This window comes from Urocitellus parryii, chromosome 14 (genome assembly GCF_045843805.1).
Source record: "Urocitellus parryii isolate mUroPar1 chromosome 14, mUroPar1.hap1, whole genome shotgun sequence".
NCBI lineage: Eukaryota > Metazoa > Chordata > Mammalia > Rodentia > Sciuridae > Urocitellus > Urocitellus parryii.
Window position 1 is genome coordinate 10,459,097 of NC_135544.1, and position 17,633 is coordinate 10,476,729.

General features: G+C 57.0%; 1 protein-coding gene across 1 annotated transcript in view; it reads left to right on the plus strand.

Moving 5' to 3' along the window:
* Positions 1–12,664: 12,664 nt before the first annotated feature.
* Positions 12,665–17,633, plus strand: part of LOC144250226 (neuronal acetylcholine receptor subunit beta-3-like) — a 31,508-nt gene continuing 26,539 nt past the window's right edge. The window contains exon 1 of the mRNA XM_077792719.1: positions 12,665–12,806. Coding sequence (XP_077648845.1) covers positions 12,665–12,806 — 142 coding nt within the window. The remainder of the gene's footprint in view (positions 12,807–17,633) is intronic.

Genomic DNA, 17,633 nt, shown 5'->3' on the forward strand with positions numbered 1-17,633 from the left:
AATAAAAACAAGTATCAAGGTGCCACAGGGAAGAGCCCTAAAATTCAAGGGAAGAGAAGATTGTAAACGCATCCAGATTACTTAGGAGAAAATGTCTCACAGCAGCAGAGTGTGAACATGGCGAGAATGGAAACCAGAGGAAAGTGGTTCTGTCTTCAAAGAGACACACACGGTGACTCCAACTGTGGCACATCCTTCAGATCAGAGGGTCACTTACTTACTGGCAGGACTTACTTCCTGAGAAAGCTGCACCCCCCCCCCCCCCGAGATATAGTTACCTGTTCCAGGAGGGAGGGGAACCACAGTACAGAGACATCCTGGGCTGGCCAGTGACCCTCAGCAAAGCGCTGTCCACACAAAATAGCAAGGAACATTTAGTTCCAGAGCTCAGACATCTACAATGCTCTTAATTAATCACCACACAGGTGTTAAGAATGAAAGGACAATTCCAGGCAGCTGCGTCAGGTCAAGAGCAGGTGGTGGGGACAGCCTTGGGCCAGGCACAGGGCTTTGGAAGGTGAGGGATACCAGCCCCTTCCCTGGAGGACCCGGCCACAGATGGCTGCAGGGGTGCAGCCCTCACAGCCTCTGTGCGCATGACCCCAGCCCTCATCCAGCCCCAGTCTGCTCTCCAGCGCACCCAGGGACCGCCCTCCTGGCTTCCCGCCTGCACACCTCCACATCCCACCACAGTCTCCTAATATCACCTGCAGCAAGGACCGCCACCTTCAAGGCCAACCCCCAGCTCCTCTGTCTGGCCTGTCGGTGGCTCTTCTATTCCCACCTCCTCTTTCCAACCCCAACTTCAGCTTGTAGGGTTGGTCCCCAGCTGAGCGCCCCTCCCTACCTGTGCCTGAGCACACACAAGCACACGCATGCCCACACCTGCACACTCCACATCCACATGCACACACGTGCTGCTGCTGTCCAGTGTCCTCCGTCACGACCTCTCCCTGCCACCCAGACCTTACGGGATGTTCATGTTGCCCCATGAAGCTGGGTCCTCCGGGAAGCCTCCCTGCCCACCTTTCCCCTCTGCCTGTCTGGTTTGCTATGGACTGAAGAACTATGTTCCCAAGTCCCTGTGTCAAACCCTTTTTCTGGCTTCAAGAAATGTACCCTTGGCCGATTTGGCCCGTCACCCGCATTAGGAGTTCTCATGAACACATCCTGGGTGGTCCTCTCAGTGACCACACATAATTGAGAAATTGACTTTTTTTGTAACTTGCAGAGGAAAGGAACTCGCATTCCAGGAGGATTTTTAAATATATAGAAACAACTTTGGAAGCATGTTCCATTCCCTTACAGTAGAATGGCGGGTGGGGGACGTACCTGGTAGGTATTTGAAGCCCAGGTTCTGTGGTGATTTTCAAGTTCGGAGTTGGGTTGTTCTGCTCTCATTAATGAAGTTCCCCAGCCCCGGGCTCTGCAGTGGCTGCTGTGCCCCATTAGGACAGATGCACCTGCTCCTGACTAAGGCATGGTCTGCCAGCCTCCTTCACTCAGGCAAGTCGATTAATGTGGCAGTGATGATTAAGACCACAGTGGCTCCAGTCACTGTCCCCTGCTCCCAGAGCGAAGCAAGCTGGGGAAGGAGGCGGGAAGGGAGTGACATTCGACTGTCCCTGTAACTCAGGGGACTAGGTAGCCAGTCCCTCCAGAACCCCAATTCACATTCTATATCACAATCTACCCTTTTCCAAGTAAGCCCCCATCTGGGGTGGAAAAGTAAGGTCCAAATCATTTCTCCTGCGCACAGGGGCTGGGATCCTCATCAGAGTACATGGATGGTGGCCCAGAAATTGTTATGGCTGTGTCCTGCGTCCAGGTGCTTCATGGAAGATTCCTTCTGCAGAGTGAAGACTCCGGAGCAGCCCTCCTCCTGTCTGGAGACACTGGCTCCCGGGGCAGGCACCAGGCACCAAGTGCACATTCCAGGCTGGGGCTCTGGAGAGGCCTCTCTGTGCTCAGCGATCTGCCTAGTCCCTCGGGTCTCCTCAGGGAGTCCAGGGGTGATGGTGGAACTGAAGTCCTCTCTGGCCACAAACTCCACTGCTGCCAGCCTGGCTGGCTCTGTGGCCTCTCCCTGTTACCTCCATGGCCTCTCCCTGCTGCCTCCTGTAGCACGCCCCTCCCTCCCCGTGGCCATGGCTTGAAGACCCCACCACTCCTCCCCCAAGCCCCCCAGCCCTGCACCTGGGCACCTGCTAGTGAACATCCAGACCCAGCTGGTGCCCCCAGAGCCCCCAGGAGAGCTGGCCTCTTAGCATGGGTGGCCTCCAGGATGCCCACACTGAGGGGCTATGGTCCACAGCTCTGCCTCCAGGGCCCTCTTCCTTCACCCTTTCTGATCAGCTTGCAGGTCCCTTTCCAGAAAGCTGTCAATACTCACATCCATGAGACTGGCCACCGCCTTGGGGCCTCCTGTCTCATACTCTGGAGGCTGAAGTATATGGTCAGGCCAGCAGGGTGGCCCCGGCAAGGCCCCGTCCTGGCTTTCAGAGGGTACCTTTCTGCTGTGTCCCACAGGAAGGGGAGGGAGCAAGCTGCTGGAGTCTTTTCCTAGGAAGGCTGATCTCGCCACATGGGCCCCACCCCCATGGCCTCGGCTAACCCCCATCTCCTCCAGAAGCCTATCTCCTAGGAGCTCAACATGGGGGGCCAGGGCTCCTGCAAAGGACATGAAAGGACACAGATGAAAGTCTGCAGCACCCTGGGCACCCGGTGGCCCCTGGGGACAGATGCCACCCTCCCAGGACTTTCCTGTTCTGACTCTGCAGCCCTGTCCTGCTGACATAGCTCACAGCCCTCCCCTCTGCCTCTGTTGTCTACTGTAACCTTAGCCACAGATGGTGGCATCCGAGGGCCCACCACTCATGCTGAGGTCTGTAGTGAGCAGCAACATCTTGAGCTGTGACAGGGAAGGGGCCACATAGTCCATTCATGTCCCCACTTGGACCTGGTGACTCTCACATCCAAGTGAGGACAACCCAGGCTGGCTGTTGTAGGCAGTCTGTGTGACTCCAGCCTGAGCCCTGTGCCCTTCTCCTGGGGAGGAGCCCTTTGCCCCTGTCATCAGGGTGCCTGAGCACGCCCCGTGGTGGCCACAGCACAGGGTGCACAGGCCAGCCCTGCACCACCATCAGCCCCAGTGACACCAGCATCCTTGGCGAGAAACCTAAACACCCAGTAGGGAAGTTCCTGTGACTGAAGGGCATCCTGGCCTGGGCTGGGGGCACAATCCAGCTGCCTGCCCATGCCCTCTTGGAGGACACACTGTCCCTCATGGCAACTCCTGTCAGGACACAGAAACTCAAGTTCACAGATGCAAAGACCAGGGCTGGGGTGGCTGCTGGGGCCTGGTCTGTCCACATCCAGCAGGGCCACTGCACTGCGTGCTGTGAGGGGACTCGCTGTGGCTGAAGCACACATCTGTGTGTCTGCAATGGAAGAGGTCTTCACTCCAGCCCTGCTTGATCCCCTCACTGGAACCCCTAATGCACCTGCGGCTCCCTCTCTCCTGGACACGTGGGCTTTCCTATGAGGGCTTCCATTCATTTAAAATCTAGGAAGTGGTTCAGGGAGGGGGGGTTGGCTTTTCAAGCCTGAGAGCCTTTCACTGCAGCCCAGTGACCAGGAGCAATGGCAGGAGGGCCACCAAGGCCTCAGGTAGAGCCCATGGATGCTGCCTGAAGCTCTGCTCTGGTGCCAGCTCACGCGCCCTCCCCTCCTGCCTTTCTGGGGGTGGGAGGCATTTTAGGCTGGCTTTCTACCCCTGTCCTTCTGTGACCTTGGTGGGGAGGTGGCTTCTGAATGACATGCTCCCTGGGAGGACATGCCACCTTCAGTCTGAGATAGGGGCTTCAGTTGTCCTGTGAGAGAAGAAGAATGCAGAGGGTTCATCTGACTCAGTGTCTTTGAAACTCGGAGCCCAGCAGCAACATCCACTCTGAATAATGCAGGGCTTCTAATTAATGCTGTTAATCTCGGAAATTCATGTGGCACCTTCCCAAGGAGACTGCTCAGTGTCCCACCTGGGGCTCAGATGGCCCGAATCTGCATTCTGGCTCTGCTATGCCCTGGTTGCATGACCAGCTAGCCACTTGAATTGTCAGATTCCAGCATCCCTGGCTGGCACTGCCTGGTACTGATGAGGTAAAGGTCACCGGGAAACTCTGGTCCTCCCAGGTGTCCAGGGAGCCCTGGTCTGGCCTGCCGTCTTACAGCTCCTTCCTGGGTGGCTCGGAGCCCATAGAGCAAGGGTGTGTGGTGGCCTCAGCCTGGCCCCTCCTGCACTCGTCTGTTCCCAGTTAGGAGAGACCACGGGCATTGAGAAAGGAGCTGGGTCCCCAGTGTCCCCTTCCAGTGCCTCATCCCAATAAGCAGGTGGGGTGGAGAGGGGACAAGGTTCCCACGGCCTGTCCCACTCCATCACTGTCTGGGTCTGAGCCATGTGTCCAGTGGCCCCACTCTTCCCTCTCCTTGCTGAGCTGGTCTGTCTGGGAGACTCGGGTGGCGTGCCTGGGGCCTTCAAGCCCTCTTCCCCAACGTGCAGTGTCCTCCCTCATACTCAGAGCTCAGAAGCTGGTCCAGCTGGTGTCTGCCACCAGGTCAGGGCAGCCCAGGTCAGGCACCTACTGAATCCCCCCTGAACCCCTCAGCTTACAATGCCCCCACCCCCTGGCCCTGGGTGGCTGCCGACCACTGCCTACTGCCCTCCTGCACAGCCAACCCTCCCCTGCACCCTCTCTCTGTGTCTTCTAAACACCCTCCTCTCTGCCCAGGGGCAGCACTTATAAAATGGGGGAGGAGTCCAGCCTCTCAGGCCTGGGAGGGGCCAGGATTCCTGCCACTGTGGTGGGAATCAGGGGACTCTCAGGACAGCTGGTCTCCCAGGGAGCATGGGGCTGGAGATGGTGGTGTCTGAAGAATTCAGGGACCAAGGCTGGTCTACTTGGCAGTGAAGTCAGAAGTGGCTCCCAGGACAGTAGCAAGGAGGAGGGGTCACTCCAGGGTGGTGAGGGGCAGTTATGGGAGACACGAGGTTTCCCTCTTACCCAAGAAGGGTCCCCGGCTCCCTTCCCAGGACTGCAGGTGGCAGGTTCTCCAGGCAGATGGACTTAGGGGAGGGCCATTTTGAAACCTTGTGAAGAGAGGGGACGACCCGTGGGGGGAGCCACCCTGCACGCTCCTGGCAGTTGCAGAAGAGGGGACGTGGGAGGGCCAGAGAGGCACCTACGTGGTCACTCATTTTCTGTGACTCTGAGCTGCCATGTCACTTTTCTTTTCCTCAGTCCTTGTGCAGGGGGACTCATGTCCTGGCCAACTAGGAAGATGAAAGACTTGCCTTCTCCAGGGCTTGATGGCCACACAGCTCGCTACCTGTCCCCCTCTGTCCCTGGACAAGCTAGCTCGGCCTCTGGCTCTGAGGTTCTCTGTCCAGTGGAGGGTGGTGTGGACAGGAGGTCCCAGGGCTTCCTCCAGTCCTGACATCCCAGGACCCTCCCACTGGCCTTTCTGCCGTCCGTGCTCAGGGGAGCGCTGGACCTCCCCAACATGAACTACAGGAGGCTGGGCCCACCTCAGCCTCCTCCTCAGCAAAATGGACTGTGGTCTCTTGCCACCATGTGCAGGTGGCTCTGTGACAGGCCACCCCTCCCACCACAGCTGTCCCCTCTCCTCCTGACCACTGGAGCAGGGTTCCTGGGAAGGAGGGGAGCCTGGATGCAGCTACCCTGACCAACCCCTTCACTGTCACCTCTGTCCTGAAGGGGCCCGGGATCTCCCCCTCTGTACTATTGTACCCCTGTGACTCCTGTGACCCTAGGAATAGAACCCAATGCAGTGGCCTGGCCCCTCTGAAGCACTGGCCATGAGGCTGGGAAGGAACCCAGGTGCTGGGCCCCAGCGGTGGCTTTGGGCCCTCAGGGCCTGTGTCGAGGTGGAGGCTCCAGCCGCCAGGAGCCCCTACCTGAGTGGACTCCCACGCGTCAGCTTCCCTGTGTCCCTGGGTGTGCTGGCTCTTGTCTCCCCACAGATGCTGGTGAGGGGCACGATCCCCCTGTGGCTCTTCCTGCTGCAGCTGGAGCAACCATCAGCCAACAGGTCCTCACTGGACAGAGTCCAGCATCAGCTTCTGGACTAGGGACACTGCCACTCCTGCTGCTGTAAGCCCAGGGCCTGTCAGTCCTTAGAAGCAGCCACAGCCGGGGGACTGTTGGCCTAGCTGCTGCTGGCCAGAGGCAGGAGCACTCTGCAGGTCGAGATGGTGCTCGGTGACTTAGTGATTCTTGTGTTTTGCTTTTTAAAATTGAAGTCTGAAGGAGTGAGAGTTTGATGTTTTTCTGTGATTATTTTTTATTTACTTATTTCTTTGGATCATAAAGTGAAAGTATTTAAATTCATATTTTAGGAGATAAAAGAAGCTTAACATCTTTCATCCACTTTCGGCATTTTTGCTATTTTTTTTAAAACAAAACATTGTGTTCTGGCATCCTGAAGGGTGCAATTTCATGAGTCAGGAGAATAAATAACAGATAAAAATAAACCTAGTTCTCAACAAAGGAGAGGTGAGTTCCCCAGGATGGAGACGTCAGGCACAGATGCGACCCACAGCCTCAGCACAGCCCCACAGAGCTGGAGGGGCTATCCCGGACCCTCAGGGACACCCGGCGCCTGCCACCCGCCAGGGACCTGCAGCCCTGTGCCATCTTCACCTGACAGCCTCAGGAGCTCAGCTTGTGTGTGAGGGTCTTCCTTTGGAAGTTCAGGCACCCAGGGCCCCAGAGCCCCAGTCATGGAGATGACATAGCGAAGCCAGTGATCTTGATGATGACAACTTCTTGATTGTCACCATGGATGTGTCAAGCGGGTGATCAGCACTTTGCATGCATTACCTGATCCCATTCTCCTCCCCCGGCTTTATGGAGTTATGATTGACAAAAATTATATACACTTAGGCTGCACACGGGGTGTTGGGGTGCATGTATACGTCATGGAGTGAACTGCACCATCAAGCTAATTAGCATATCCATCACCTCACTCTCGGTCTTTTCCCTTGTTTATGAGAACACCCAACGACCTACTCCCTTGGCAACTTTGGGGTGCACGATGCAGGTGAACTGCAGTCCCCACCCATGCGTTGGAGCCCAGAACTTACTCATGTGCTTAACAGAAGCTTCACGCCCTCTGATCCACACCTCCCATGCTTTTGAGGTTAGCTTGCCTCTCTGATAGAGAAAAGTGACACCTCTGCTGTGTGTCACTGGGACAGCCAAGGAGGTGCTCACAAACCTTCCTCAGGAGCGAAGGTGCAGTCAGCGGCAGCAGTCACCCTGGGAGCACCGGGTCACACCCTCTGCAGGTGTCCTGGAAAGATCCCTTGAACATGAGCAGCCTGAATGTCAGGAGACAGCCCAGGAGGCAGCTCTGGGGGCCACCTGACAGGGACACAGGGAGGTCACAGTAACTCTAGTCCCCCAGGAGCCCCAGAAGCACATGTTGTCCTTCCCACATCCAAGTCCAAGGCATCTGTATTCAAAATTAGGACAAGCTCACAACCTTCCGGACTTCCACAGGCAGGACTCTTATTTAACGCTGAGCAGTGATCAGGAGAGGGCACTTCTAGGGTCCAGATTAGTGGAGCAATTGCTGATGGTGGCTGGCAACTCTCCAGGCTGCACCCCTGCCCAGTGCCATCCTCAGGCATCCACATCCCAAGTCAGTTATGCTGAGACCAGAGGCTTCACTTTCTCCCTGTGGGAGATGGAGGAGCTGCGTCTCCTCCTGACGCAGCTGTGGAAAGTCACAGGGAAACAGAGAAGGGTGGGGTCAAACCCATGCGTCCCTCAGAACGTACCTCAGGCCACATCGGAGGCCATCAGACTCAGATTGAGCTCAAGCCAAACAGGTAAGCCCTGACACAGGTAAGCCCTGACACAGGTAAGCCATGGCACAGGTAAGCCATGGCACAGGTAAGCCCTTGCACAGGTAAGTCCTGGTACAGGTAAGTCCTGGTACAGGTAAGCCATGGCACAGGTAAGCCCTGGCACAGGTAAGTCCTGGTACAGGTAAGCTGTGGCATAGGTAAGCCATAGCACAGGTAAGCTCTGGAAGAGGTAAGCCGTGGCACAGGTAAACCCTGATACAGGTAAGCTGTGGTACAGGTAAGCTGGGGCAAAGGTTAAGCCATGGAACAGGTAAGCCCTGGAAGAGGTAAGCCCTGGCACAGGTAAGCTTCAGCACAGGTAAGCCCTGGTACAGGTAAGCCCCACTGTTGTCCGCAGAGGAAGGGAGGAAGTTGGACCAAATGCTCAGCCCTGATGTCAGACCTGGGGTGGGAGTAGTTGGGAAGCCACATGGCTGGGTGTCAGCTGGGGCTGAATTTGGCCTGGAGGGGGCCCCTCCTCTCTGAGGAAAGCCCACCACCCTGCAGACCCCATGGCCAGGTGGGGCAGTTGCTGTTTGGGGTGGGGGTGCCTGAAGGAGGCACCCCCACAGAGCTTCAGCCTTCCTGATGGCCAACCACGGCCCTGGTGCCCGGGGCTGCAGAACCTGATCTATGTGCCAAGCTCTGAGCAGGCCTGTCCCTCTCAATGGTGTCCACAGCCTCTTCATTACCCATGGGGCCTGTGAGGCCAGCAAGCAGAGAGGCTGTGTGTGGCTCCCGGGCCTGCGGTTCCTCCACACCGGGCCACTCTTCCCCTCCTTTTCCTCTCCCCTCCCTTCTCCCCCACTGACCCAGCTCCTGGTCCAGCCTCCTCCTGTCCCATCTCCTCCCCTGCCCTCACCTCTCTGTCCCTCCCCTGCCCCTCACCCAGCCCCCAGCCCCTGTCTCCTCCCTCCCTGGCCCTCCCTCACCTTCTCTCCTGTCCACTTGGGCTGTGACCACTGCAGGGGGCCTGGAGCCCTGGGCCCAGTGTCAGCTGCACCCCCCCCCTTTTGTCTCTGTTGGAAACAGGACCATCACTCCCTTCCACACCCAGAGCTGGCCAGTGAGCACGGGCATCACCTGTGGAACTCACGGCAAGGCCACAGGATGGTCACAGAGCAGGGACCAAGCCATCATCCTCATCCTGCCTTGGCCACCAACCCATCCATCTGCCACACACCAGGACCCCTGAAGCATGGGGCAGTGGGCCAGGCGCCTTGGCACCACATGCAGGCAGAACCATCCCATTCTCATCCTCTGGTCAGGGACGGGGAACTCCCAGAAGCCGTGTTCACCAGCCCTGGCAGAGACGGGGCAGCTGAGCAGATGCAGAGTGTCAAGTAACAGCAGATCACTCAGAGCCCTGGGGGCCAGGACCCTCGCTGCATTGCCCCCGACAGGCCTGGGCTCTTCCTCCTCTGCCATGGCTGCTCCCCCAGCCAGCTGCCCTGCCCTGCCCTGCACATCAGTGTCCGCTTCCTCCAGACTGTGCCAGGCCACGAGAGCACCTGCCAGAGCGGCTTCCCAGGGAATCAGGATGGTGTCGTTAGCAGCCACAGGGCTCCCTCCAGACTCCAGGATGGACAGTGCCCGCCACCAGCCAGCCAAACACAGGCCAGAACAAGCAGAGCTCTGGGCAGCTTGTTTTCCACCTATTAACACTAATCTGTTTTTCTTCTGCATTTCCAAATTCCTCCCTTCAGGTCCCAGTCACAGCATGCACAGCCAGATGAGATTGGCTTAGTCCCGGCTTTGCCGCTTATGAACAGTGTGACCCTGGGACGCGCTGACAACTCTCCTGACCATGACTGCTTCATTTGTGAAATGGAGAATATGCTCACTTCTCAAGTCAGACGCAGACAGGAGAGGCTCACATTAGATGGTCTCAGGGATGTGTTCTGTGGGAACTAGTTAGGAATTGCTTTCAGTTGTCAATAACAGGCTCTCATAAAATGATGTCTTAAACAATACAGAGGTTTATTTAATATTATTTAAGGAGAAATCCAACTTGCTAACTGGTACAATGGCCCAAAGTCAAGGTCTTTAGCTTTCTGGGTCTTTCCTTCCTTGCCCACAAATGGCTGCTGTTGCTCCAGGGTTCACACCCATTTGCCCAACAGCATGACAGAAGAAACATTGGCATTAATATCAGGAAATCAAATCTTTCAAGAGCTCAGAAGAAATATATGGACATCTCATAGGACAGAATTATGTTGCTTGCCACCCCTACCTGTAAGGGTGCATTCTTTGTTAGATACATTATTTCCCCTGAAGAAAAAACCAAGATTCTTTCGCCTATAAACAAAGGAAAATGGGTAACAGGGGCTCAGAGGATTAAGTGAATGATGGTCTGGGTGGGCCCGGGAGTGGAGGCCTTTCATAACCAAGTAACCAGGAAGATGCTGGGCAAATCCAAGGGAGCAGGGTCTTTGGTCCTGCGTCTGCTCTTGTGAACTTGCAGTGTTCACCCAGGAGGCTCCATGTGCAGGGCAAGGCCTTGCTGTCCAAGCTGACCCTTGGCTGGAGCACCTTCTAAATGGGGTCTTGCTGTGTTGCCCAGGCTGGCCTTGAACTCCAAGCTGGAAGGATCCTCCCGCCTCAGCTTCCTGAGTAAGTGGGTGTTAAGGTGGAGATGTGAGGTGACCCAAAGCTCCTGTGTGGGGCAGGGCACGAAGGCTCAGAGGTGAAGGGACTGGCTACTACAAGAGCCTTCACCAATCAGTGCTTTGCTCGCTGCTGGGGATTAACTGGGTGGTGACGTGGCTGGGTGGCCTGGAGGAGCTGGTCATGGGCAGCGGCTTAGGGTCTTATTTTCTGAGCTGACCTTAGTCTCTCTCTGCTTTCCCATTGCCGCGTCCTGAGCGGCCTTCCTTAGCCACGCCCTTCCACATGATGCTGGGCCTCACCTAGGGTCCAGACAATGGGGTAGGCAGTGGTGGGTTGGGACCTCTGAATCCCTGAGATCCAAATAAACCTTTTCTTCTTGAAATCCTTCTTGTCAGGCCTTTTGTTCACAGTGGTGACAAACTGGCTGAAACACTGGGGCTGCAGGCAGGCACCACCACGCCTGGACGGAGCGCTTTCTAAGGACAGCCCACTCCTCTCCTGCAGGGGGGCAGCTGGGAAAGCTTGCTGAGCACAACCCTCAGTGTGATTTGGGGTGAGGGGTCTCTCTGCACCTGTTTCTGCCCCAAAAGAGCCTTATCAAGAGCAGGGTAAGGTCCCCTGTGCCGGCCTGAAAGCCCTGCCTAGCAGGTTGGAGCTTAAACGACGCCCAGGAGATGTGGGGCCATTAGGTGAGGTTTGCCACCACCAGCCGTGGTTCCCCCCTTACCACCTCTAAGCCCATCCCCAGCATCTGGAGCTGAGCCAGGGGCCATGTGGTTGGGTCACAAAGACCTGCGGGCTCCAGGGGCAGAGCTTTGCAGGCCCTTCCACAGCCAAGCACGGCCTCCACGCTGCCTGTCCTTCTCCAGCCATTGGAGCCCCAGGAGGACCATCCTGCAGCATCAGGAAAGTCACAGAAGAAACCAGGCCAGGCCCACTGTGCTTGCCAGAGACCAAGTGAGCAATGTCTGTCCGCCCTTGGTCTTCTGACAGGCTCAGTGGGGACAAATGGAGGCACGATGCCAGCTATGCCAAGCTGCCCAGGGGAGGACAGTGTTAAGCTCCCCATGGATAGAGCCCAAGTTGTGCCCAGGGCCAGCGCCTGGGAAAGGAGGCCGAGTGTCCAGAGAGGGCCTTGTCTACAAAGTATCCAGCGGTGTCCCACAACCTGATGCTGTGACAGATGAGCCTCCGCAGACACGGGAGAGTATGGGACGAACCTTCTTCCAGGAGAAGCAGCTAGGTGAACAGGCATGTCGGGCAGCTCCGCAGAGGCCAGGGGCGTGCCCGCATCCTGGCGGCCTGAGGCCATCCTGCCACCAGCTCCAGGCTGGGTGGTCACAGTGGTGACAAACTGGCGGAAACACTGGGGCTGCTTGTTCTGTCCATCTGCTGCACACTGAGGGCCTCCCTCCTCCTGGGCTTTGTGCCTGAACAGATGGGTGGTCCCCATCCTCAGGTGTCACCTGTAGGAGTGGCTCCTGAGGATGAGATGACCAAGAGGGGTCCCAGGGGCCAGGAGGGCCTGGAGCCTGACCCTGAAACACCCTGTTGTGACCAAGACTGTCACCCTCTCTGCAGGCAGGACCTCCCTGATGACGCTATGCTCACCCCCAGTGGTGTGAAGCCACCCTGAGAGAGGGTCCTCACACCAGTGTGAGAGCAGCTGGCTCCTGGGGCAGGCATGAGCCCCCGCCTGTGTCCCCACCCCGTCCTTGGTGGCTCCCAGAACTGCCAGCTCAGTAGAGGTGAGGGGACCTGGGAGCAGCTGTGAGGCCCCTCCCCTGATGCCAGGCCTGGCCACAGCTTTGCCACCAAGGGTCTCCGCTGGGAGGGCGGAGACAGAGTACACGTAGCTGGACGGCGACTCCTGGGCTTTCCTGAGTGCAGCCAGTGGGCGCAGGGTGCACGGGAGCAGGCCGTCCATCGTGATGTGGAGCAGCTGCTGGCTCTGGCAGGCCTGGGCCCACATGGGCCAGGGTAAGTCCTGTCTCTGCAGTGGACTTGAGCAAGGTCCAACCTCGGCCTTCCTGAGTGCAGCGTGGACGGGTTTCAGGTGAACGCAGCGAGGCGAGAGGCCGCCCGAGCTGGAGCAGGCTGTCCTCCCAGGCAGCTCTGTCAGCCGCCATGACAGTTCCAGAGTACCCCTGCCTGGAAAGGAGACTGCCAAGGACAGAGCCAGACACTGGCCAGGAGCCACCTTCCACCAGCGGCCTGGGGGGGGATGACTTGAGCAAAGGTTTTGTGCAGACCCCAGACTTCAAAGCATGTTGGACAAGCATCCTCAGTTTAGTCCTGCCAGCATGACAAGGAGCCGTCCTGGCAGACACACATTTACTCTGAAAGCTGACCAACTTGGACGTGCCAGCGTGCTGGGACAGATGGAAGATGCTTGGTTGAAAATTCAGGCCGTTGACTTTACAGGTGGCCACTGCTGTCCAGGGGAGGAAGTCTGGCCTCCAGTCAGAGCCCTCTCCCAGAAGGCAGCCAGGGAGCCCTGAGTGCCCACTCGCAGCTGCTGCCTCCCTTGGTGCCAGCAGAGCTGGGGGCAAGGGACAGGTGGGCTCCCTGCTCCAGGTACAGCCTTATCAAGCCTTATGAGCACAGCAGGGAAATGGATTCCCAGGTCCCCTCAGCTGCCCATCAGCCCTGCTGAAGCTCAGATGCAGCCTCCAAGGAGGCCCAGACCTCGCCCCTGCCTCAGGCTGGTGCAAGGCCCCGACCGCCCTTCAGGAGCTCTCCCGGCTGCTGGTTCAGGTTGGCGAGGCTGTTGGGAAAACAACTCCCTTGTAAGCCAGGCCTCTGCCGATGGCCAGGTCCACTGCTGACGGGGGACCAAGGCCCTCAGAGCCCCCCCTGTGGCTCTGTTGGCAGGAGCTGGCTCAAGACAGCTGTGGAGAGGGCCTCGCTCATGGAGCTTGGTGCGCAGGCTCCGGGGGAGCCTTGGGTCATAGGCGCCTGACTCCGTGGGGCAGCTGGCCTGCCACTAGGAGAAGTCCAAGGGGCTGAGGAGCAGGACGAGCCTCTCCTCCCACCTCCCCCAGTCACCTAAGCTGAGCTCTTCCCAGATGCAGCCTCAGCCTCCAGGAGACCCTCCCTGCCCAAAGGCCTGGTCTCCCTCCCCTGTCCTGTCCCATGTGCCCAGCCCCTACCTCTGTCCACTAAGGGTGACTGTCAGGTCTCCCGAGATGCATGGCTGCCTGAGCATGGGAAACCCGTCATCTTTGACACTTCAGCCCCATCTTGGGCCATAAACCCATTGAAGGGTCAACTGGCCAGTGTCCCACCATGGACCTCCCCATCCCTATAGCCAGGAGGGAATGCGGACACCTGGACAAGAGTGTGTGTGACACATGTGGGGACCTTGGACAACCAGATGGATTGCTCTGGGGTTGTGTGCCCTGGTCACTGGACACTATGGCTTCCCTGGTCTGAACCTTCATGGAAACACCCAGAGCCAAGGGCAGCTCCTGGGGTGGCCATGTAGCCTTGACTGCTGTCCCCACTGCCCACTTGCTCTCTCCAGTCCATGGCCAGCAAGGCCAAAGGTGGGGCAGAGGGGACAGTGAGCCATGCAGGCCTGCTCTGTCAGCACCTGACCCTTGCCTTCCCCGCCAACCTCTTCCCTCTGAGAGGCAGGTTCTGTCCATCCCTGCCCAGGTCCACCCTTTGCTGGGTAAATGAGAACCCTGGCCACCTGGCCCGGTCCTTGCTCTTCTCTGGGCTGTGGGTTCTCCTCACACTACAACGTGGTCTTTTTTTGGGGGTTTAACCACTGACCATGTCCCCAGCCCTTTTTATTTTTTATTGAGACAGAGTCCCACTGATTGCTCAGGACCTCAATGAGTTGCCTCTCCTTCCCCTGTCCTGTCTGGCCTTGAACTTGCCACCCCCTGCTCAGCCCCTTCAGCTGCGGGTGTTTGTTTTTGGGTCAGCTCTGAGACACCTCCCGGCCTGGAACCATGGTGGGGACTGACTATAAAATGTGGCAGTGGCCACCTGCCCCATAGGCTGGAGGTGGAAAGGCCCTCATGGCCCAGGGCACTGCTGACCCCAGTCTGAGGGGCCACCTCTGTGGCCTGGCTCCATGCTGAGCCCCAGGAAGACCTGGCTGGGACCAGTTAGCCTGTGTTCAGGCCAGTGGCTTTGGGCTTTGATGCCTTATGCGTGCAGTGGGCTGGGGACCCTGTCCTCAGGGGAGATGAGGATGGTGGCAGTAAACCACATTTGAGAGCCTGGTGACAGTCATTGCTCTCAGAATGTGTCATCGTCTCATCAGAGGAGGTTGGGCAGGGGACAGCAGTTCACAGGATCCGTAGAGAAGAAGGGAGAGAGGGGACCTGGGGAGATTGAGTGGGCAGTGGGTAAGGGACCCCCCAGCGTGGTGCAGCTGAGGCCGCCTGCCTCTGCAGGGAGAGAGGACATGGTCCCATAAGCCCCCCAGGCAGAGGACCCTGTGGAAGCCGAGCTCTTCCTGTGCCTGCCATCCCACTTCACTCAATCCCGTGGTCTCCACATGGGACTGCAGGTGACAGCAGCTTCATGTTCCCAGCAGGGCAGCGTTCCACCGTGTCCACATGCCCGTTTCCTTGATCTGCCGTCTGTCCATGGGCCCTTGGGTGTCTTCCCTACCTGGCTGTTGTGACCAGTGCTGCAGTGAACGGGGGTGTGCCGGGTCCCTGGGGCCCGAATCTGTTTGTTTGGATACATGTGCCCAGAAGTGGGGCCGGTGGGTCATACAGGAGGTCCAGGAGGAGGGCGAAGAGAACCCAGGGAATGGGCGCAAAGCCCCTTGGGCAGGAGGAGGAGGTTGCCAAGTCCACCCCACAGCCAGGGACTGTATGTGATGCATGTGTCCACAGAGCTGGAGGAGCGGATGGGGGGATAGGAAGGACATAGAATGAAACTGACATCATCATGACTGTGTATATGCGTGACTGCAGGACCAATGTGATTCTGCAACCTGTATACTCAGAAAAATGAGAAATTATACCCCATCTGATTCAAATGTGTGATATGTCAAGGTCATTGTACTGTTATGTGTAACTAAGTAAAACAAATAAAAAGTTAAAAAAAAAAGAGCTGGAAGAGAGAATCGTGAACCACAAAATTGATAATTGATATTTAAAGCAATGGATATGCTGATTATTCTGATTTGATCATCACACAATTTACACATATCAAAATATCACATTGTACCCCATTAATACATTCTATTATTTGTATACATACAAATACATACAATTGGAACTTCCTGGAGATGACTTCCCTTCCAATAAATATGGTGCTCTTTAAAAAGTTAAACTGCAGCCAGGTACATTGGCACACACCTGTAATCCCAGTGGCTTGGGAGGCTGAGGCAGGAGGATTGCAAGTTTGAGGCCAGCCTGAGCAACTCAGTGGGGGGTTAAGCAACTTAGCAAGACTGTCTCAAAATAAAATACATGTATATAAAAAGGAGCTGGGGATGTGCTTAGGGATTAAGCGCCCTGGGTTCACGCCCTGATGCAAAAACAAACAAACAAACAAAAATCATGACTGCCTGGCATTTCACCGTACACCACACGCCGTTCTCATTCGCTCAGCAGGTCCTACTCTAGTCATGGCCTGGGCCTGATGACACTCTTCCTTTCCATGGTCTTCCCAGGGGACTGGGAGCCTTTCCTTGGTTCATTCCTGTTTTATGGGTGCTCTTCCTTCAAGCCCTTCGACTGCCTTCCTCTTGGGTGGTCCCGCTTTTCTTAATGATTTCGTACTATCTTTCAATTCAAGAAAATCCATTTCTTGGGACAAACGTTCTTCTTCTATCTGTAGGCACACGACCCATGTAGACATGTGGTGCCTCGTGTTTGCTGCTGACTTAGGTCCTGCTCTTTAGGAGTCACTGTCTGCCTTTTCTCCTTGGTTATGATATCCGTCTTGGAAAGTCTTCCTGCTCTGAGGTCACTGCACACAGCTCCCCTGCTTTCCCCTGTGACCTGTAGGGAGCCACATCAACCGGAGCAGAGCTGGACATGGGTGTGCCCTCCCTGGGGGGCTGAGACTGGAGTCAGAGCATGAGGGACCAGGACAGAGCAGGGGATGCCAGGCAGCAGAGACGTGGCTTGGGACTCCCAGGTCCTGGTGGCCCCGCAGGGGCTCCAAGGGCACATTGTGTTAGTCAGCATTTTGCGGCTGTGACTGAAGGACCTGACCAGAACAATTTTAGAGGGCTCACAGTTTCAGAGGTCTTTGTCCACAGAGACCAGCTCCATTCCTCTGGGCTCCAGGTGAGGCGGAACATCATGGCGGAAGAGTGTGGCGGAGGGAAGCAGCTCACATGGTGATCAAGAAGCTGAGAGAGACTCCACTTTGCAGATGAGCCACGTCCTCCAGCCACACCCACCTGCCTCCAGTGACCACCCAGGTAATCCCATCAGGGACCAAGTCACTGACTAGGTCAAGGTGTGGCCCACTCACCGCTCCTGCAGACCTTCCTGTGTGTCTCACACCTGAGCTTCTGGAGGACACCTCATCTAAACCACAACCACAGCTTTGGCCCCACCAACAGCAAGTGGATGCACTTTCCTCTTAGCATGTCCAACTGTGGGTCCCTCCCAGGTGCTGCTGGGCTCCACAAGGAGGGGACCCTCCAAGGAGGTACCTGTGAGCCTGGGCCCTGTGGCAGCAGCCAGGGGAGAGCTGGGGGAGGGGGAGGCAGGAAAGGACAGAGCTGCCATGGGGCTCTGGCCACGCCTCCTCCTCGCCTGCTGGCCTGGGTCCTCACTGGTCTGGAGAGCTGTGCTGATGTAAAGAGCGGGGGCCTGGTATTTCACAGACAGCAGCACTGAGGTTCATCCACCTTCCATGCCCTCCCCAGGTTGGAAAGGATGCTGTTTCACCTGCTCATCTCCCATGTGCACCACTGTCCATTTCCCTCCTGCATTGCTTGTGCCCTGGATGGACTGATCCATTTGTAATCCCACCCTGCTCCAGGGAGTGGCTGGCCTTGGACTGCCTTCTGGGCACTCGGGAAGTGATGTGAACCTCTCCATGGCCTTCCATAACCCGTGTCCCATAGGTGGATTTGCTAGTTCAGGAGCCTCTCACACACTCA